The sequence below is a fragment of the Tachypleus tridentatus genome, chromosome 13 (genome assembly GCF_004210375.1).
Source record: "Tachypleus tridentatus isolate NWPU-2018 chromosome 13, ASM421037v1, whole genome shotgun sequence".
NCBI lineage: Eukaryota > Metazoa > Arthropoda > Merostomata > Xiphosura > Limulidae > Tachypleus > Tachypleus tridentatus.
This window is the reverse complement of record NC_134837.1, coordinates 143,074,049-143,098,087: the sequence shown is the minus strand read 5'-3', so window position 1 is coordinate 143,098,087 and position 24,039 is coordinate 143,074,049. Positions and strand designations below refer to the sequence as shown.

Genomic DNA, 24,039 nt, shown 5'->3' with positions numbered 1-24,039 from the left:
AAACAGCATGCACTTCACTTGATTTCTAAACAATACATACTTACATTCATACATATAGTGTGACAAATTTACTATCATATATCTCTTTTAATACCAATGTTTGTTAGAAACATTCTTAGAAATCTATGAAACTTTTACTGTTAAATCTGTATTGCAAAACTCCTGTCCATGCACTATAATTGTAGAAGATTCTTGAGTGTAAGAATCAACAATGTGTGTGTGTAAACACTAATGTGTCATTTATATTGTTGCATAAGCTGCAGGTTTGAGGAACTCTCCTCAATTCTATAAATATAACCAGTGCAACATGCCAAGAGACAGTATATGTTAGTGGTTGGTTTTGTTGTGCTATAAACCTTGGAAGCTATAACTGTGATTGATATAATGCTTATCAGTTGGGACCATTACAAACTATTTAACTTCAGCAATGGATAATTTGGCCTATAATTCATGTACACCGTTGTGTGAGTTACTGCAATTGTATCCTGAACTTCCAATAATTACCTGCCTTTTGCCAAAGTCCACACAGACAGGTTTAATTAGTTTAGAACACTCTTGGATCAGACAGATTATTCTCCTTCTCTCTTTCAAACTGTGAATCTCACTCTAACATATCAAATGATAAGCTCTTTATTTCCATGATGGTTAAAGTTAAATTTCCTAACTTTTCACTGTTCCAACTTCTTTTTCATGTGACTTTACTTTTACTCTGTTTCTGCTCATCTAGTCACAGCTATTTATTTGTTTATGACCTAATCCTTCTAGAACTCTCCATGGCCTCAAAATTAATGGATAACAACTACAATATTCGAAATCTTTGACATCAATGAATTACAAACAAAAAATGAATTAATTAATGATACTACCCACACTAAACAGCCTTTTATATCCCACAGTACTAGTAAAGACACTTCCTCATGGCTTCCTCTCCCTTGCTATGTATGCTCAGTTGATACATTTATCTCATTTACCTGTTTTTGATGCTTCAAGTTTTGGAATACAACAGGACAGTGGAGTGAAGAGTCAATTGAGCTGAAAAAAATTGCTATGTCCTCTGCTTTAAGAATGTATAAATGGAATGATGCAGATCTCAGTGAACTATGTTTTTTTCTTTTACTGAAAGAATATTGATTGTTGGATCCAGTACTTCATCCAGAAATATTTGGCCAGTACAAAAGGAGAAACTGCGTTCAGTTGTTTATGCAGTTTTTTTATATTGCAGACAGTAAAAATTAAGATGAAAAGTACAAATTATTGAAGATAAAGAATGTTCTTTCATATCTGAAAGACAAATATACAGTAGTGTTCAAGTCATTTTAGAAACTGGTAACTGATGAATTTTTGGTTCAAAAGTCTCTTATGATTTTGTCAGTATATTTCATCTAAAGTATATCATTTTGGAATGATACTTTTTGTGTTGTGTGATTACAACTCGGTGTATTTTGGATATGATAGGGTATACAGGAAAATCATTAGACATATCAAAGAATTTCCAACTAGATTTATCCAGCATATGGTAATAAAACTGATGAAACAAAAAATATTGGCCAAGGTTGTACACTGTATACCAATAAATGGTATGTAACACCTGATCTGTACAAATATTTGTTAAGCAAATGAAACTGATTCATGTGGGACAGTGAGGCAAAATAGAGAACATATGACAGTTCTTTCTTCTGAAATGAAGTCAAATGAATGTATTTTATAAACTTAAACAATATACTGGTGATAAAGTGGTATAACAAGCGAGTCGTGTGCCTGTTGTCAACTATGCATGAAGGATGAATGGATGTCAGTGGAAAAAAGGACAGGAAACGTTAGCAGAAAATAATGAAACCAGTGAAAGCGTGTGTTTTATTGACATAGCTGATGTAAAGATTGTTTGTGTTAAGTGCATAAAAAATTCATGAAATGATAAAAGAAAATTTTCTTTCATATTTTGTACATCATTTTACTGATTGCCTACAAATTGAACTTAGTGAAATGTGGCAAAAAATGCATTGTGAAAAACAATATTTTTAGTAGTGTGACAGATCATGGAAAAGTACGTTTCAAGGAACTTGCACAAAAAAATGTGTCATGGTGAACCATATTTGGACTTAAAGAAAGACATTTTTGTAAGAAGTTGTCACCAACAGCAAACATAAAGAACCCACAAAGAGTGTCTTATGTTTGTTTAAATACAGTGAAAAAAAAACATAAGTAAAGAGAAGCAAGGTTCTGGTACCAGAATGTGGTGTGGCTTCATTTTTAAAATTGTTTCAAAAATATTGAAAAACTACTAAATAGTGACATGAGTGTAAATATTACAATGAATTATAATTAAGGATTGAAAATACACAGGGTGTTTTTTGTTTGTTTTTAAGTTTTGTGTTTTATCACTTTCAACAAATACTCAGTGTGTTGCGGTATCTTATGGGGGTGAAAGCTTGCAATGAAAGGTTTAAGAAGTCTGTGTACAGTCACAGGCCAAAACAAAATTTTCAAGCTCTCAGTAAACATATATATATATATATGTACCAGAATAACAAAAAGTACCATTCCGTGTTGTTATATGAGAAATACATAACTTTTAGGGGTTATTTTTGTCTACTTTTTTGAGAAAATGTATCTTAAGTTTCCTGAGGATTAATTTTAAATGGTCAGTTGACAGCTGCAGGAACCATGTTGCATACAAAATTAGCCATTTTAAAAATATTTCGTAGGCTCTAAGACATGACATGCAAACTGCAATGTTTTGGTTTTTTAATTACAATAAAATTATATGCCTATTTGAAGTATAACTTAACACAAATTGAATGTACCAGGTTTTAAAAAATGGAAAGTTTTGTTCAGTGAGTGCAAATGGAGTTTTTAATACTCATAAAATTAAGTGAAAAAATTAAATTATTCAAAAGTTTGTTGGTGTGTTGCCATCATCCTACAATGGTTCATTTATATTAGGGTTGCTTAGATGAAAAGATTAAAAGGTCTCCAAAATACATAATAAACAAGAACCAATGGTTTTTATATCTGTTCAACTTGTAGTGTTTAAAAACCTGTTGTTTTTTTATTTATTTAAATAAATATGTGTTAATGATGTTTGTTTTGTATAATGAGGATGGACAATAATTTTTTTTCTTATATTTTAGCCACTACCACAATTAAAGCAAGAACTAAAAGAGGTGAGTTGTATATATATATATATATATATATGTACATTTTTATTGTAATGTGATATACAATTCAGTAAATTTAGAGTTAAAAAATTACCTATAGATGCTCTCACCATCTTGCAGTGAAACTCAATAGTACAAGGTTTTTAAATTTAATTTCAATTGACTCTTGTATTCTTCTACTTTATATAGGTTTTCACTTTATTATTAACACAAATAATAAGTTGTCTTACAATATTTTCCTGTATATATTCAAAAATTTTGTTATTATTATGTTGCGTGTTCATTTTCATAATATGCACACTTACTATTACAAAATAGCATTTGTAGCTTTTATTTTATTTATAGTTTCTTAAATCATAATTTGGTATTTTGTGAATTAAGCATTTAATTTTTATGTTTTGTAAATATTTCTTGAAAATTTGGTTAATAGTTAGAATGTTCTAATTGTTTTACTTGACCAAACAATGATTTTTTTCAGACATTAGAGAAATTAAGTGAATGTCTCATAAAATTGTGGAAAAAAATAATAAAAGAGGATAATTCAGGGAGATGTAAAGGATGTTTTAATAAATCAAAAGAGTCTTTATCCATGAGTAGTTTGTAAGTTACTGCTTTAATGTTCACATTTTAGATGTAAAGAATGTTTTAATGAACCAAAAGAGCCTTTATTCATGAGTAGTTTGTAAATTACTGCTTTAGTGTTCACATTTATTTAACTGTTACTGTAATAACACAGAAGTATTGTATTGTATTACAGAAATTGAAGTTGAAGAAGGCATTTTGTATGCTATTTATTTGGAATAAAATAATTTCATCTTCTGTTTTGTGACTTGGTTTATTCAATCTTCAGACTATATTTGACTTGTACTACACTAGTTTTCTCTATCTCCTAGTCAAACATGACTTACGTATATAAATTAGGAAATTATGAGAAAGGATAGATGACTATTTGTCAGTGTTTTACATTATATTTTGTGGCTACTTAAGTGCTTCAATGTTTAAGGTAGATAACAAGTACAGATAACTGATTAAATATTAAACAGGTTAGAACCCACTAGATACACAAGTTTTTTGATCAGTATTATTAAAAAATTAAAATTATAGTTTTCTTCCTTTCTTTCATATTATCCAATAACTACTTTTGTTGAATGTATGGACAGAGGAGAAAATGTGCTGTTACTAGAACCAGCATATTTTTTTTAAATAAGTAATGCTATTGGATGTCTGTACAAGATTTTAATACATGACAAAAATAAGACAAAAGGAAGTATATTTTATATTGTTTAAAATAGCATTTCAAAATAGAATTTCCAAAAATTAACTAAAATAATGAGTCAAGTTATATACCTTTTTCATGCACGTATTAGATATGTTGAAAGTGTGTTCCAAATTTCATGCAATTTGATAAAAAATTTTAAGTGTACCAACAAAAAGAATAGAGGATGTTGGCTCCATGCTGATCCAGAAAGAGTGTGTCCTTAAATTGTACATGACAGCCTTTTACAGAGTGCCATTCAACAAGACATTATGTATTTGATGTCAGAGTTATTAAGTATTCATTTTACTCCACGTTACTGATTTAGTGAAACTTCAGAGTAGTGGAGAGTGAATACCAAATACATCATACAAGGATACTGAAACAATATACAAATGCATGCTGGGAGGTTCTTTGTACATTTGACTCAAAACTTGTCACACTTTATGTAGATGTACATTGTAAATTCAAAAGTATAATAAACATTTCTTTTCAAATATAAGGTCAGTCCATTGGACTAACCTCATGCATTTTGGTTAATTGATTATGATAGTAGACCAAGACAAATATAGTGGACTTGAAGGCGAAAGGCAGAAGACTTTTGAAACATCATCCTCTACACTTGTGTCTCCACAACAGGCAGTTGCTGTCTATTTTACAGTTTCATCTTGAATACTCTACCTAAACAATCTATCAAAGAATAGCTATGTATACACTTTTTAACCCTTTTGCATCAGGTAGATCATTGTGCACGTCATAACTATTTATGGAGTTACATTCAAAATTTAATTAAACTACTTTATTATCAGTGTGTGTGATTAAACTTAGCATAAAAAATGTAGCTAATGAAGCTACTTTTAATATTATGTGAATTTAATTTATAAAGAAATATTTTTAAAAATCTCAATCTCCCTTAGTATGAAAATTATGACATGTGCCCTGTAGGTTTTTTTCCTTCTCTAATTTATTTACCACCCTTTTGAGAAGTACAGAATTTTATGTAAATTACTCATTATAGTATAATTATTACTTAGGCAAAACATAATTTCATAGCATTCAGTTTTATTCTGTTACAGAATCAAAAACTAGTAAATCAGACCCCTTTCACCACACCCACCTGTCACATCCTCTCTTTCAGAAATTGTCAAATATTTTCTCTGATGTTTAATACTATATTATTTGTAAAAGTTAGAAAGCCAAAGTTTTAATTTATCAAATGATGTATTGTATTACATTGGTTTCAATATAGAGAACTGTTTATGTTGCTTCCAGTTCAAACTTTATTTCAACTGGAAATGCATCAAAGAGCTTAAATTTTTAATTCCTCTTATCACATTGTTACTAAGCCAGAAAATTTATGATAGTCATAGGACATTAGCTACTTTTTATGTGCTATTATTCTGTGTGCTTAGGTGCAGTATTTGATTAAATAAAAATTTAGTGTGTTAATACCATTAGTATAGAAAAATGTAGGCTTAAGTTTCATAGGCAATCAACAGCAAAGAAAAACCAAGTTAAGTGCTTAATTTCATTATTTTCATGTGCATTCTTTATTTATTATTATAAAAACAATTGAAATGTAAAAAAATATATAAACTTATTAGATAAGGAAAAATGGGGAAACCGAAAATGATATTTTATATATATATAAATTCATGATGTATGCTTTCAAGTAGCTCATGTGTTGCATAATTTGACAGGAAAATGTGAACTACATGTTTACCGAGTGATTTTATAAGATGTATGGTGTGAGTTAGACATGGTTCATAGGGCAATAAAACAATAAGTAGAAATGAATGTATACTATTAAAAGCTTTAAGTTGTTTAGGATAAACAGTTTTGGATTCTTGTTACAATTTACAGTCATTCCAGAAATAAAAAAAGGGTAACTTAGAATTATTTCATAATTGCAATGCAAGTCAAATCGACCAACTCTGTCTAGACTCTAAAGTTTAGATATAGAAAACAACAGATAAAATATAAAGTTTTTATTGAAAAATATTTGATAATTATTGAGGAAGTTTTAAGAATTGAAGAAATGAAATTAAAAGATTTTAAGGTAAAGAAAAGTATTTTCAACCTTAACATGAAAAAAATCTTTACACTTAGAACAGTCAACATTCTAAAACCATATAATTACTAACAATGTTTTTGTAGAAATACTTAACTAAAAATTATAATTTTATATTTATAAAAGACTTTTAGTGTTTATTGAAAGTTTGCAAAATATTGTCAAGATACATTGGTAATTTCATTGTTGTAATGTGTGTACTACTATAGTTATAAGATCATGCAAAATATATAAGCCCATTGCAATAGAGTTATGCACTGCTTCAGATCTATGGTATCATAATTATTTGTTCTGTTCTGGCTTGAGTGCTTTCTTTAGGTAAAGCAAGTTGCATGTTTTGCAGCCCTCTTTTGCAGACTTGATATTTAATCCAGTAGAATATTGAATGTACTCCTTTCAAAATCTTTATATTGACATGTCTATCCTTTGGAGAAATGTGAACAACAAAATAAATTGAACAAAAAAGAATAATGATTCTAGGGTATATGTATAGTTAAAATTGCTCCTTGAATTACAGTACTGTAAGCCTAAATATAGTAAAGAAGCATTGAGTAATTGATGCTATAATTTGTGATGTGGCTTAGCAGTTTGGTATTCTATGGATTAGTCAACCACACAGTTACCTTATCTTTACAAAAATGATAGATTCATAAAAGGGCAGTTGTAGTGAGTCATTGCAGTTGAATTAAATAGTTAAGACAGTATGAAGTTAAACACAAATAAACTTTTACTTGCTGCACTCAAAAAAGGAATGATCATATTATTAATAACTGTTGCATTATGATGTGGTTGATATTGAAAATGTTACATAAACTGTATTAAGACACAAAAAAATAAATGGTACAACACTTTAAACAAAAGAAAATGAAAATAACCTTTACTTAAAATTAAGCTCAAATTGATTGACTGTCATGATGTGAAAGACTGTATAGTGAAGATATTGATAATTAGTTTATTTTGTGAATGAATATTTTAAGTTTAGTTTTTCTTTTAATTATAAGAGAGTTAAAGGCAGATGATTATTGGAAGTTGTGTTTGTAATTCATTGATGTTGAGAATATATCCAGCAGACAATTTAGCAATAAATGTATAAATAGTATGAGATGAGTGGGAAACATAAGACATAAAGACAATAACAGAAGAGAGTAATGTTACAATTAAATAAAAAATTAAGTGTGAAAGTAACTTCAGTATAATTGATAAACCTAACAATTAATATATTAAAGTAAGATCAACAGTAGAAAAGGAGATAATAATAATATATTCCATCAAAAACTGGTTCTAAAGTAATTGAGTCAGCTTGGGTGCACTTTTGACAAAAGGAACAGTGGATGTTTTGAAGAAAGATGACGAAACAGTTACTGAAAGAACAGTGCATGACTGTGGTAATTCACATCACAATTGTGAGTGATGTATACGTAGAATACTGATACAATAGAAATATGGAAATGTAGTTTAGTTTGTCCACTGAAATTCTAAAGTAATTGAATAAGCCAAAGTGGACCTTTGACAAGAAGAGAATCATATAGTGTTTATGATATCAGTGTGTTCTCTATAGTGTAAAGAATTTGTTGTGCATGTGTTTAACTAATTTTAAAAAGATATATATTGTTCTAAAAACAAGTGGAGAGCATGCTGTTCATTTATATACTGCCAAAAAGTTCCAGATACCTATTGTAGAAGAATTCCAAGTCCAGCAACACAGTATTTATTTATACTATTGTCAAACATAACTTTAATATCTGGCATTGGTAAACTAAGATAAAAAGACATTTAAAGAGAATGATTGCCAGGAAATGCAAAGTTGGGACTTCCACAACAAATCTAAATTCTTTAAAGTTAAAAGTGAATTTGGTTGAAAGTGATAAAATTGCCCTCTCATTTCACAGTCTTTATGTATTCAGTCAAACATTGGATCTCAAGTACCCAAAGACATCTCTTTTGAGCATTCCATATGCACAATTTAATACAGGGTATAACTACAGCTCTCCATATAACAGTAAGTGGTTTCTACAGGGTATTCAGAAAGTCACTGTGCACTTATATATTTATTAACAGACATGTTTCAATATAGAATACAGGAGGTAAATATGAATGACACTTATAAACAATGTTGAAAGTGATCCCTGTTGGCATCAATACAGGCTTGGATCCTTCTTATTTTTTGTCTAAACACCGCTGTCAGTTGCTGGCTTGAAATAGACCAAATGAATGCTGTTATTGCTGCTTTCACGTCGTCCAGCGTGTGTGAGTGATCTCAATACGCTGCTGCTCCCCATATATAAAAGTCTGGTGGAATAATATCTGGTGAGTGTGGGGGCCACACTTCTTTGGAAATAATGTGGTCTCCAAAACATTCCTTTAATAACCGCATAGATCTGTGAGATGTGTGGGCAGTAGCACCATCCTGTTGAAACCATGAGTAATTGATTTCATCACTTGCCATCTGACTGATGAAGGTGTGAAAAATCTCAGAACAATAGCGTTCGCTGTTTATTGTGTTTATAAAGAAAATAGGGCCAACAATTCTATGTCTGGAAATTGCAACCCACACACCAACCTTGAAATTATGTAGGGGTGTTTCGTGCAAACTATGAGGATTATCGGATGACCACAATCTTGAATTTTGTGAATTAATGTAACCCGAGAGATGGAACCATGCTTCGTTGATGAAAAAGGTCACATCCAACACATTAGCTGTATTTATTTTTGATAAATCGGTTAAACCATCTGCAATAGCATATTCAGTTTTCATTATCAGTTGCTTCCAGTTCTTGTACTGCCATTATTTTGTATGGGAAGATCTTTAATTTCTTTCTGATGGTCTTATGAGCAGTTCCATGACCAATATCATGCTGCTGAGCTAACTTTCATAATGATTTTGATGGACTCTGCATCACACTGTCAGAAATATCCATCAGTTTCTCCTCCAATAGCTTTGCTGGCCACTGATTCTATTTCCCAAAACTTATCAACAAGGTTACTAACTGCATTGCGATGTGAAACAGGTGTACCTGGGAATTTTTCAAAAAATCGCTGTCGCACCACATCTGTGTATCTTCCACCTACTCGGAATACATGTTCAAAGAGCCATATATGTTCTTCAGTTGTTAAAACCATATTGGGATCAAAATCTGAGATATAATAATATATTATTATAAAACTGCACAGTGACTTTCTGAACACCTTTAAAACTAAACCCTTCTGCAGGAAGAGACACCTTGACTACAGTAGATAGGTTCTAAACTGAGCTTTAGAAAAAGTTAAATTTTGTGAATGTGAAATACATACCATGGAAGATTCAGAAAAGAAATATATGTGGTATTTGCACATAACAGTCGATTTCGACATTGTTTTCTGACAGGGTTTGTATATTTACACATATTTTAAGATAGCAGTAAAGCCCTTGTAAAACAAGTTAAAATAAGTAAGTTAGTAGACTTAGCTTTAAACTACTAATTGTTTTGAAGAGCTGAAAATACAACTAGAATGTTATTGTGGACAATGAAAAGCAGAAGCATTTCTTTATTGTTTTGGGTAACTGGTGGTTAATTTCTAGGAAATGAAAAACACCAGTTTTTGAGAACCCTGTATCCTTACAAAGGACTATCTACTGCCTGATATTTTTATAAAGTTTATTGTTTTCTTTTCAGGGAGATTCTGTATTGAAAATACAATATCAACTTGAAGAAAAGAACCGTTTTCAACCTGATGGGCCAACAGATAAGGAACTCCAGAAATTAACGTACACAACAAAACACCGTTGGTCAAAAACGTAAGAGTTTAAAATATTTTAACGTATCAAAGACTTGTTAAAAGGTTATCACTTAAGGTAGTATCAATCTGGGGTAGAAACTGTTTAAGCAGTGTTAGTTTTCCTCCAGTAGATAGTTTTCAGTAGAAATGCTATTAGGGACATTAAAATACTCAGTGTGAAAATGCATATGTGGTTGTGAAACCATTTTTGTTTTCACTTTCGTGTTGGATCACTAGAGGATAAATAATTGTCATTTCTAGTCAGTCTAGTATAGAGGTTTGCTTTGTGTTGCTTTCAGTTAATCTATGCAGGTCTCTGTCAGAATTTTACTACATGGACATGTCAATACTCTTGAGCCATGGATATGAAATAAACTTAATTTGTAAAGATACACTGCCCTCATTAATACTCACATTTTTGTTGGATTGTTGTTAGATAGTTAGCATAGCCATGTTTCTTATAATTTTTCTGAAATAATGTGTAGTTATTCTTAAATCATAGAGAAGATAAACACATAATCAATAAAGATGTGAAAAATACACTAGTAAAGACAATAATACGTTCAAAAAATCTGAAGCTAGGTCAGATGAAGACCATAAAAATGAATTGAACATGGAATTCATTCTTAGTCTTACTGTCTTGTACTCTGAAAGTAAAGTGCAAAGGGTGTTGATTTGCTTACTCATGAGGACACAACCTTTTGAGAATGAGTATCCATTATGCCACACCAACACATGTCAAGTGTGTACAGCCATGTGGTTATGCTGTTTCGATATTACATCTAACATTTTGTCTTCTGTCTCCAACTTATTACTTAAAGCTACAGAAATATAACTGTAAATAAAGTTGGCACTTTTAAAGGTTCTTAATTACTTTCATGTAATTACTTCTTCAAACATCACTAGTTACATCATTATCATGGTAATGGCACTAAAGGTTCTTACCTAAGTTAATCATGAAGCTGAGTAAATAAGACCATAGATAGTGATTGAATTTGTGATATGCAGACAAATGTGTTAATATTCCATACACTCAGTATCCCCCTTTTCATAGTTCTGTTATGACCTTACTCTGCTCTGTAAATTCGATGTTAATTGATATTAATATATATTTGATGATTCACAAAAACTAACTAGTTGTGTCAAGTGTTTCACAGCATCAGAATTAATTTAGCTCAGATTCAAAGCACTTTAGTGATCTTTAGCTAAAATCGCTATTCCAAAGTACATTAAAAGACGCAGAAGTTAAACCAAAAAAATATTTTCACAAAATCAATAAAGCTGTAGTTTCATGAGCATTAATTTTTTTATTTTTTATGTTGCAGATATAATTATTAGGCATGAATGATTTGATTGAATCACAGATAGTAAAGACCTTATAGTATAGAAAGACCTTATCTTTGGTTTGGAAATACTAATGTTTTACATCTTGTTATTTACTTACAGGCCTGAAAAGAAGTATAGAAAACCCAATCCTCCATGTGATCGAGAAGGAATTTAGTTGAAAGTAGTTTGTATATGTAGGTGCCAGAAATTTAATAGTGATGTATCTTGCATAATAAAAATAAAAGTTAGTAGAAGTTTAGTTGGCTTGATTAATTAGAAGTTTCAGAAATGAAAGAAAAAATCAAATAATTTATTTATGTATACATAAAACCAAACTTTTAAGGAAAATGTTATGTTACACTTGAAACTGTATTTAATGCTTTACTGATTTTTTCAAAATATTGCACATGGAGTTTTAAGGTTCAGTTTTTTCATTACAAATATGATATGGAAGTATTTTCATATGCCATATGTCAGTGTTTTAAATATTAGTAGACCAAGGATTTTTTTATAGCAAGTGTTTGTGACTTGTTGGCAATAAATGTCAACAGTAAACAGGCAGCACACTTGTTTTAAAATAATGTATTGAAACAAGTAATACTTATGTACAAAAATTCTTTACACTGTAAGATATCACAGTTTTTATCTGAAACTTTAAATAATTTTCTCTTTTTATCAAAAGTCCACCCAGGCTGATTCAATTAATTTAGAATTCAATTGGCAAGATGAATTATTTTAATCTAATCTTATTGCAATGGTATCAGTGAATAATTCACTTACTATACCCTGTTATTTACTACAATTGTTTTTCAAACTTTAAATAATTGTTTCCTTTTCATCAAAGTTCGTACAAGTGGGTTCAGTTACTTTAGAACTCCCTTTGACAAGACAAATTATTATACCCAACTCATATATATCCAACAGTATACTACACTTTAAGGTTGCTATTAATAATAATTTTCTTCATTCCATAACTTTAAATACTTTATTCAAAATATTTGAAATTTTGTGAGATGTAATTGCAGCTCAAATATACTTCAATAATGCAATTTCAAGTAAATAGTTAAAAAGCTATTTTGTTTTTATCTTGTTTGAATGAGATATGAAGATATGTTTGGTATCATATCTTGCTTATAAGACATAAAACCTCTTAAAAAATTAAATACTTTGTGAAACATTAGTTCTTCTAGGATAGGCCATTGTTGATTTTAGTTACTTTGTCTAACAGGTGTCATTTAAGTACTATCACCAATTATAACATTAAATTATGGAAATTCTATACACAAGCAGATTGTAAAATTTTTCCAGTCACTAAATTCTCTTGGGAACATATTTTTCTTGCAAATGTAGAAGTTCACCAATAAATATAGGTTTGTAACCGTGAAAGGTTAATGTTAGTGTATATAAAAGTTACTCATATTTAAAATCTTCTGTTTGGCTAGACTTCTCTTTTTTCTTCATCACACCAAACATGCTTGCCTTTTCAGCTGTGGGGCATTATTATGTGTTGGTCAATTCCATTATTTGTTGGTAAAAAGAGTAGTCCAAGAGTTGGTGATGGGTGGTGATGAATAACTGCCTTCCCTGTAGTCTTACACTGCTGAATTGGGGATGGCTAAAAAAGATAGCCCTTGTATAACTTTGCACAAAATTACAAACAAACTTTTTTTTAAAATCAGCTTTGAGTAAATTAGTTACAACTCAGTGAATGAATATTTTCATTCATGATCATTTATTGTTTGCTATCACTCATGAGCTACAGACTCTTCCAGTAAAGGGATTTTTACCAGATGGAATGCACTAAACCATGTGGTCATTTTAGCATCTTTTTTTTTCTTTCTTTAATACTTTTTTTAACACTCACATTTTGCACCAGTATGGTTCAAGCCTGTTTCAGAAGACTTAAGTTTGCCAGAATTATAACTTGACCTTGTTGTGCTGCAAGCTGAGTACCCCAAAACTTTGTTGATGCTACTTTAGATATGATTCATAGTTGTTTTTGTTTGCTTGGAAAGGGCAGAACCAATAGAAATGTAAAGAAATGGTGTGGAGGTAGTGAAAAGATAGATAGACCCAGGACAAGATTGCATCTTGAACATATTTTCTAAGGCCTATTACATACCTAGAGAAACTCTGTTTTAATCTTCAGAATACATTTGGAATTATCATATTGATCTCAATTGTCTATAATATAGTGGAATACTTTTATTATTGGTCACAGAAAACCTGCTCTAGGATTATATTTACACACAAAGTTTGGGCTTAAGCCTACCTATTTTGGACTGTCCAGTTGATACAGATTCATCATAGTCTAGAATGACATCAGTTTAAATGAAAAAAAAAATATTCATATACTCCAGAACAGTTCTTAAATAACTGGGCAGTACTGGGTTGAGATCATAAACATTTATATGAATCTGTACATTGCCATCATTGATAGTGCTTGATTCTAGTGGAATACATTGCTGTCCACATTGTCCTTTTGTCATGGAGAATTCATTCAGAGGGATATTACCTTATTTGGACTGGACTACTCATTCTTCAAACCTAAATGCAATTGAGCATGCCTGGAATTCCTTCCAGCTTGCTGTTTTGTTTAGCATGAAATTCTCTGTGAACTTAGAAGTATGCTTGTGTAGGAAGACTTCTTGCTACAGTTCTCTATCCAGAGTTTGATCAGAAAAGTGTAAGGACAGTACCAGGAAGTTGTGAGTGCTTTAAGAAGGACATTGGCTTATTTCACTTTTACCAATTTTAAATTGCTTATGTATTTAAGATGTTCTATTTTGAAGTGTATGGTCTTCCATCTCCAGATATCTAAAGACACTGAAAAAAAAAGAAAAAAGTATGTTCAGTCTTGATTCATGTTTGAGAAAATATTAAAAAATAAAGTGTTTAATAGTCATGTGATTTGATATTTTCACGCTTTAAAAAGTTGATTCCTAGCAAATTTCGAGCAGTATTTGCACACGTAACTACAATTTTTTTTAATCAACATTAAAATAAACATTTAAGGATGAAGTACTAGACAATAATAATATGATTTATTACTGAAAATTATTAGATATATAAGGTATTTATGTTCTTATAAAAAATCACATATTGAAATGTTATTTATATTTGAATGTTATCACTTAAATGCTGAAAGATAGTGAACTATTAGAATTCAGTATACCTATTAATTGTGACAAAAATCTCTTAGACTGTAGATTTTGTTTTTCTCATTCATACTGCATTTGAAATCTTTTGTCTCCTACAAATTACTGCTCAGGAGATCATTTGTTCTGTTCCAAGACTCCTCAGCTTGGTTGGGTGATGAGAGACAAATGTTATGTATATTTGCAGTATACTTCCCCTCAGTAGCACAGTGGTATGTTTCCAAACTGATGATACTAGAAAGTGAGCACTGATAGCTTTATGCTTAACAAAAAACAGCATTTGAAATTAAAAGCAATGGTTTTAATGGTGGAACAGTGGAATTCAGTAGCTGTAATATTTGTGATGAAATTACTTCGGTTACAGATGATTGTTTTGACATGTCATTTGCCCATTACAGATTTTTAAAGAAGAGATTTTGAATAAAAGGTCTCCTAAGCAGTGACTTGTGAGAGACAAAATAGAGACCTGAAACATCATTTTTACACAGCTTTGATTTGAAGTCCACAGTAGACAAAGTAAAATTAATTTAAAGTGAAAGAAAAATTGTATGTATAGAATGAAGTCATGAAAGATTTTGCTCCCAAGTGAGTTACATGAAATTAGAGGAATGGAATGCTGTGCAGTCAACACTTACTTTTACTAGTCACCCTCTTTCATTTTAGAAAACTGTTAAAATTAAACCATGATTGTTCTCATTGTCCTTCACACATTTATCATTTTTAATTGCATTGCAACATCATTGAAAGACTTCTCTGAAAATAATAATTTTATATTTAAGGAGAACTGGCAGTCAAAAATAAAAGTAAATTTATTACCTACGTTTCTTAGTTTATTGCATGGAACGAGAAATGTACAGTATGTGTATATGTACACACACACACACAGATGAAATTGATGTGAATACAAAAGTTTGTCTAACTTCCTGATGAACCATTTGTCACCTTACTTTACTGAGACTGGATGTATTTCTAGACCAGTAATGTATGATGTGATACTAAAGGTGGTCACTGTTAGTAAGAAATGCCTCAATGTGGGAGAAGGGGAAGAGTTAGGAAAGTTTGACACTTACTTTAAAGCAAGAGCTTCTTGTACAACCAGCTATAATTATTTAAATTCCTATAATTTGTAAGATGTAAATATTTTAGATTTTTTTTAAATAAAAACTTGGCTTGTTGTATTAAGGAAAGAAAAATAACTTATTTTTGACCTTTAGTATTTATCTGTAACAGTATATAATTGTAGTTTATCAAAATATTTGTATACCTGGAAAGATAGTGTAAACAAGAAAATTTAGATAATGTATTAACACTTGGAAAGTAGTGTGTGTTAAATTTCAACAATGCAACACAGCCTGTTATTTTAAATTGGTAAACTTTTGTTTAAGATGTATTTTACCTATTTCTTGGTTGGTAAAGCAGAGAACAGTAAATTTTTGTGTAAGATAAGAATTTTTCTTTGAGATATTGTACATAGTGTATAATAAATATAAACTTGGTTATCCTCAAAACTTCTCTCAGAAACTCCAACATATAACTGTTACACCTTCGCAATTTTATTTAAAATAAGCATATAGTTTTTTTCTTGAAATAAGCTTCAAGCTTACTGTAATATAGTTATTTGGTGCATTAAAGTACCAAATTAAAGTGTCAGAAGATTTTTTAAACATTTTACTTTTGAAAATGAAAACAAATATTTTTGTATTGAGTTTGAACAGCTTGAAAAGTACAACAAATCATAGATTTTGTTTCTGAATAAAAAAACAACTATTTGTTGAATACTTGCCCAGTGGTAGATTTAAGATTTTGTGGATTCTACATCCCATGTAATTTTACAAAGAATAAAATTATCAATGGACCCTGGGCTGAGCCTCCTCTAGTCCCTACCTAAATATGCCACTGTACTAACCCATTGTAACAATAAATTCATATGAATTAATGGTAGTAACACTTTTTTTGCAAAATCTATAATACCTGTTTCTGGTGTTTGGGTGTTATATTGGTCTGATTAGATGAAGAAAAAGTAATATTTGTAAATTGATTAAATTTCTTGACTAAAGTTTTGTGATAGATGTTTTAAGGTTGTCTTGTTTGAAACAGTATCTTCCTAGCAGATGAAATGAACTTACTGTCATGATTGTAAAGCTGTATCTAATATTGTGCATAAGTTTTTTGTGAAGGACATTAATGGAAAATCTCATGCTTTTCTTGGTGACATTTGGCAGTGTGAAATCAATGGTTTGTAAGAAATGCTTCTTCCATTTTGCAAGGGGATCCAAATACTGTAGGTAGAGGTATCAACAGTTTTTCTTATTGCTCTACTAAGTCTTGTCTAAAATGTTTGTTTTGTTGAAAGGTATAAAGTGAAGGTGATGACAGACTATTATTTCTAGCAACATTACACTTGCTGTTAGTGCAGTTAACTTTGTTAATTTTAAATCTGAAGGTTAATTTGAATGTAGTGATTCTGATCAAAATGAGGCTTGGCCTTTTGATCTCATTTTAATTTTTAGAAATGGTTGTAGAACTCTCTCATAGAAGTTCTGTCAAGATTATTATGTTATTCTTCACTGAAACTAGAGTCTAAGAAATTTTGCTATTGACTTAGCATGCCAGGATTTTGTGAGAGGTAGTAAATATTCATTCATTCAGAACATTTCCTGATTCAAAACAAAAGCAACATTATTTCAACCAATATGCCTTACTTCCAGATTTGAATAAAATTGCCTAGGGATTATATACACACACACAATTAGATATGGTTGATTCTGTGCAATATAATATTTTATAGTTTGTACAAATATTTAATTTAAGAGTTATAAGTGTTGCTGATTATTTACTAAATCCTCTGATGTTGGTATCCACAGTGTATTGTATCTACTTCAGACACTTTCTTTATGGTGCTTAGTCTCAAGATCTTATGTTTTGTAATGTGAGAATCTGAATAGGTTGTTTTGTAAACAATGCATAAAATTGCAAGTGTGTTTTAGGATGTCTCTTTTAACAGAACCATTTTATTCTGTACTTGTGTAATATAGGGAAATATCTTAGGGCCCTTCTTTTCTTTAGTGTTATTAATTATTATAAATTCATTCTTAGACATGAATATGTGCCAGTTTTGTACATGAAAAGGGGTCAAGGAAACTGTTAAGTTAATCTTGTTTCAAGTTACCTTTCTTTATGTGTCATATTCCAAAAAGAGATACCTTGTTCAGACCCCACCAATGCTTATTGTTTCCTAGCTTAATATCAGCTGATATTTAATCAGTATTTTTCTGTGATAATATTTTGTTCAAAACTCTCATTTGGCATACTTGTACAGTGAAACTTTAAGAATACCACAGAGTGCACATGTAACAAAGAAATTTTAATAACCACATTTTCCTCCAGACTGACCCATATTTTTGGTATTGTTTTTAACATTATTTCTAAAATGTAGATTTGCTTATTATTTACTACTTTGGTTGTTCATTGGAAATAATGTGTAACAGTCATGTAACATTTTTGTCTGTTTCATAGTATGAAGGTTGCTCATAACCATACCTTTTCAAACAGCTGTGTGAAATTATCTTTGAAGATCTTTTTGTTTGATTGTAGAAATGAGAAAAACTTTGCATTTATTTCTACTGTCAAAAAAATTTTGTTTTCTTTTTTTAAATTGCACATAAATAACATTATGTAACAAAATTTTTACTATTTCTTGTTCCTGGGCAGAAAGTGTTATTTCCCAATTGCTTATACCTAAAGTAAATGAAAAAGACCAATTTTTCTCTTCAAACTTTGCTTTTGTGACCTGGGTAATGAAATTTTCAAATTTACTATTTTTCCAGAACATTTCAGGTAGATTCAGTGTTGAGTAGCTGGTAGAGAATTTTCTCAAACTTACACAAAAATTCAAGAACTTTCTAGAATGTTGTAGAACTTTCCAAAGTAATATATATATACAGGGGCTCACCACTTCAGTTTAGTTCTAGCTGCCTAAGTGAACATATAGACCTATCTGATTTTATCAGAGATGGCATCAAGAAGCTGCAAGCATTCTCCAGATGCATCCTTCTATGTATGTGGCCAATTTATCAAGACAAGAGCATCTGCTAAAATGTGTGAAGCCTACAAGATATATTTTGGCTTGCCTATTGGAGATCAAGGCAAACCCTGGGCACCTCATTTTACCTGTGAGCATTGCAAACAAATTCTAGAAGGTAAGATGGTCAATTTTTGCATGCTTGAATAGTAAGATTTTATACTGTACAAATTTTAGACCTTTTAAATTTTAATATTTTTTATTTTATTTTTTAATTTCCAACAGTATAGAAAAAATATAACATATAAAATATTTTGCATGAACCTCTTACACATTAGTTGTGGATAAAATAAATTTATTCTTCATAATGACAATTTTATTTTGTTCTTTTGCAGGATGGTACAGAGGAGAAAAGAGCTATAAAGTTCATTATTCCAAGAATTTGGCATGAACCCACTGACCACTCAAGCAATTGCTACTTCTGCAAGGTGGACCCTTCCAAACATCAGGCTGGCAAGAATGCATTTGCTATCATGTATCCTGACCTTCCATCATCCATCACCCCAATGCCACACTTCCCTGAGCTCCGTGTGGCCATCCTCAGAAGAGAACAGCAAATCAGCAAATGTTGAAGATCCAAATTACAATTTCAGAGGTGCAGCTGGTGAGAGAAACCCATACTACCCCAACCAAAGAGACCTCAATGACTTGATCAGAGATTTTGGTCTAAAAAAGTTGAATGCCAAAACTATATTTGGGGGCTGATATGTGAAAGTGATTTACATTACAGTCGCAAATCTCGAAAACTACTTACTTATAAACATTTTTATTCATTTTTTTATAACTTTTGTATAAATACATGTACATTTTGATTTATATGTTGTTTTATTCAGACCTTATGTAAATGAAAATGTGCAAACTTGCCCATTTTTACATAGAAAATAGATTAATTTCTAAATTTCATTATCTGGACCACAAAAGCAAAGTTTGAAGGGAATAATGGCCATTTTCTGTACTTTTACAACATACGCAATTATGAAATAACACATACTGTTCAGGAACAAAATTTGTGTTACATAGTGTAATGTCTCCAGCATTGTGTGTCTGTTTCTCAATGAGCTTTCAATTTTATCAGCCTGAAGGAATATGATTTGTGAGACATTCTTTCTTACAAACTTTAAGAGTTCAATTATTAAGAAAAAAATACAACCAAGGAAATGTAATGTTCTCTGTAAAGCTAACATGTACACAGACACACACACATTTACAACAGTTTCACATTCAGTGTAAAATTTAAGTCCTTTGGTTAGTCTATAAACATTTAATAAAACTTATCATGATGTTAATTTATTAGTATTTATTCTTTTCTTGGGAAATACCATAATGTTATTATTTTTTCCTGATGTGGATTTTAATGGAAATAAATATCATAATATGCTATTCTTTTAAATCAAGTAAGCATGTGGCAACTTATATTTGGAACAAAATATTAGCTTATTGATTTCTTAGTTTGGGTGATGAAGTAGATCTGCTGAATAATGGGAAATTCAGCAAAATGTTTGTTTTGCAGTAGCTCTAAGTTGTTCTGAATAACTGAGTTTATAAGAATGAAACAAAAAGGCTGTATATATTGTAAAAGACAAATGAACAGAATTATAACATAAATATAGATTATGTATCTTCTTGGCTGAAAGATGATTGCTTTTGCTGGATGGTAAGTTGTTTTCTCTTTAAAACTGTGTTGATCAAGACCTTATACCAGACTGTTTAAATTTACTCTTTCTTACTTAACAGATAACATCAGATTTACCCAGAGTAATCAGAGCTAATGGTGTTCTCATTCATAGGTAAGGGAGATTTTGATTTTAATATATCACAAGACCTATTAAAGGACACTGCTGTTCACATTCTTGCACAACATACAGTGTTAGAGCCAAAATCCCTTGGACAGATGAGGTGTTACCTTAGGAGAATGACATAGGAATGAAAGCAGGTAGAACAAAATACACACAATGATTGTTTACCATGTGTTATGTGAAAATTGCACATACCAGGATAACTGGTAATTTTAAAAATTCTTTATTAATATAAGGATGTAGAAAATTAATTGTATTTTTATATGCTATAAGATTTTACACTGCTGTGGCTATGTTGTTTGAGGAAAGCAGAATATCACAGTATTTAGATACTGTCAGTGAAAAGAATAATTTTGAAAACCTAGTATTATATTTTTGTAATAAGTTAGGTTTATTATTAAAAAGTGTCATTGACATAGTTTTGTTAGAGTTTATTTTCTATGTTGAAATTTCATAATGTGTAAATAGTAATGTAAAATACACATTTTTCACTAAAAATATAATGAATTCTAGTCACATGCAAATTAGTAAAGAAAAAGTTCAGAAAATCTTTTTATAATGCTGTATAATTTATGCAAATTTAAAATATATATTTTTATCATTTCTCCATTTTGTATGAAAACTTTGTATTTTTGGCACAAGTTGAGCTTTCTTTCCAACATTCACTCTCTCTCTTTCACACACACACACACACACACACACACACACACACTGAAACTGTCTCTCTTACAAAGACACAGCCCAAAAATCATTAAAGTTGATATCTGATTATTAGTAAGAAACATGTACTTGGATATTAATCAATCAGCATGCCTCCCCTTCCTGTTTCACTTCTGATTGTTTCCTGTTTGTAACAGAAGGGAATTGACAAAGACAGTTAACTTCCAGCTCTTAGTTTAATGTATGAAAGTAAAGAAAACCAACTCAGAAACATAAACAATCTAACTTCAAGAATACGATTGAGTACTTTGTAAACGGTATGTAGTATTTTATGTGTATTTTCTTTTTCTGTTTGTATAAATGAAAGAAAAAGATTATGCTTACTTATTGTTTAGATTTAACAAGTTCCCTCCCACAATTCAATTATATAAGTGTTGTCTACACATTCCTAACTAGGGTTATTGAAACAAATGTAAGTTACTAGATAAACCCACTTAGTATTATTTTGAAGGAATGGAAAAACGAAGTGAAACTACATTAACTTTCTCAGGTTTGTCATAGCTATTAGTCTAATGTTTAAATATTATTCTCTTTTGTCTGTGATATACCATTGCCTTTCTAAAATTATCTTGTTCTATTCTTTGTCATTGTAATGTACTGATTACTCAATATGATGGTTATTGTTTACTTGAAGCTGTTCATTTCCATGTTAAAACATATAGACTATATACTTTTCATGTTGTTACATTCATGATTGTTTTTCACACTTTGTCTTATTTCTACAGTACTTTTTTATAATTTGAATAAAACTATTCAAGAGAAAAGTTTAACACTGAATACACAGACAGATCAGGATAAATGTGCTTTTTTAGACTGTTTCTTTAAAATATCTGAGATCATTAATTTAATACTAAAAAAAATTTGTATTTATACATATACTAATAAACATACACATCTGTAAAAACTATTTTAATAGTTCATCAAAAAAAAGTCTGGAGTCTTTTACTTTGATTAAATATACCTCAGTAATAATAAAGTTGTTTATATTTGTAAAATATTTTTCAGCAAATCTGTTAAGTCAGTGAACCAGTTTTGTAGGAGCTTGGTTCTTACACGTGACCAACAGATGGCATTAAGATGGATTCAGTGCTTCTTGTTTCTGTGGATGATTTTAGTTGCATTTCTTGCCAACTGGACTTTGGCTAGTTTTGGATTTCTACCCATGTCTTCTCCATTTTTTTTTATGTGTCAATACCATGGAAATACAGATCAGTCAGGAATAGCTGAGGGTGATGTAGCTCTTTCTGTCAAAATATCAGGGAATCCAGAATTTTATGAACCCAGTAAAGTATATGAAGGTGAGAATGTAAATTGAATATTTGATTTAAATGTAATGTTATAAAAATTTCAAACATGAATGAAAATAATTTCAGTTTCTTATTTGGAGTGCTTCTCTGTATTTTTGCTTTAAATATACTGTAATATATCAGATACTGAAATACTGTTAAGACTTAACTGTGTGGTGAAGTATCTGAGTAAATCAGCTAATAATGTTTAATACTTATTTTATCTTATCATTTTACAATACTTTCTGTTTGAGTTTCAGTGCATAAAGTTAAATACAATGGTTTATTGACCTTAAAAACATGGTATGGTGATCAACATTAATACATTTTGTAGCCGTGATAACTAAACTGTCCATATTTAAATAGAAGTGTAGAGATCTGACAGTGAAGTCAATGAAATCAAGACAGATTATAATCTGGATTGACATGGGTCATCACATAATGAGCCATTTTTTTTATTATTTGTTGTGAAGGGTAAGCAAATGTATATGGTCAATGATTTCCAAACATTCAAACTTCATGCAAAATGTTTAAAGTGGTTAACACAGTAGTGCATAATGTTTGATGATCAAGCACAATACACAAGGATGTTTAAATCGTTAATCAAAGAAAGACAAGTTTTAAAGAAAATTTCACTGTTAACAAGCTTGAACTAAATGCTTAAACCCAAGAATGAAGTACTAAGATCAGAATGATCACAGTTCTGATTCTTGGTAATGGCCATATGGTATATTAAGTGAGAAAATAAATATAGATTCCCAAGTATTGGCATTCAATAGCTGATGCAGTAAATAGTTTCAGCTGCACAAATATATGGTGAATTATTACTTTAAGTGTTCTTTATGAACACAAAAAATGCAACAAAAATGATAGTGTTATCTTTTCAATGATTCTTATCATTGGCAACACATAAAAAATCAGTGTAAAATATTTCTCATAATTATTCTTAATTTGTTTGTAACATTAGTTTTATTAAAAAGTAGAAAACTGATATTGAAAAGTGATATTTTAATTAATTTCATAGAAAGAATCTTTTTGTGTCTAAAAGTCTTTATATAGTGTAGAAATGTGTTTTTTGCAGTGTCAGTTATTTTATTAACAGTTTGCATTGAAGGGATTTTTACTGAATGAACTATGTACTTACTACTAAAATAGACTTTGAATGTAATAAAAAGAAATTAAGGCTTCAGGAAATTAGCCTTTTCCATTGCATTGAGCATTTCCTGTCAGACAACAAGGAGACAGAACCCCAAACGGAACTGTTGGAAGGGTGATAATGGCGTTTTTCAGATACTGCAGACAACATGGTGCCATATTTTAATGCAATGCTTAATTTGAGTGTAGTAATTCTGAAATACTGAAAATAAAAAATGGAAATAGATATATATACTAACACACGTGTGTGTGTGTGTATCATGATACATCAAGAAAA

General features: G+C 30.2%; 2 protein-coding genes across 9 annotated transcripts in view; both read left to right on the top strand.

Moving 5' to 3' along the window:
* Positions 1-11,825, top strand: part of mRpL42 (mitochondrial ribosomal protein L42) — a 34,824-nt gene extending 22,999 nt beyond the window's left edge. For all 8 annotated transcript variants that reach the window (XM_076478147.1, XM_076478146.1, XM_076478150.1 and 5 more), the window contains 3 exons: positions 3,132-3,164; positions 10,138-10,259; positions 11,687-11,825. In XM_076478147.1, coding sequence (XP_076334262.1) covers positions 3,132-3,164; positions 10,138-10,259; positions 11,687-11,741 — 210 coding nt within the window. In that variant the 3' untranslated portion in view covers positions 11,742-11,825. The remainder of the gene's footprint in view (positions 1-3,131; positions 3,165-10,137; positions 10,260-11,686) is intronic.
* A 9,619-nt stretch (positions 11,826-21,444) lies between these two features.
* LOC143240563 (reelin-like) overlaps positions 21,445-24,039 on the top strand; it is a 161,122-nt gene continuing 158,527 nt past the window's right edge. Inside the window, exons 1-2 of the mRNA XM_076483209.1 lie at positions 21,445-21,578; positions 22,327-22,619. Coding sequence (XP_076339324.1) covers positions 22,388-22,619 — 232 coding nt within the window. The 5' untranslated portion in view covers positions 21,445-21,578; positions 22,327-22,387. The remainder of the gene's footprint in view (positions 21,579-22,326; positions 22,620-24,039) is intronic.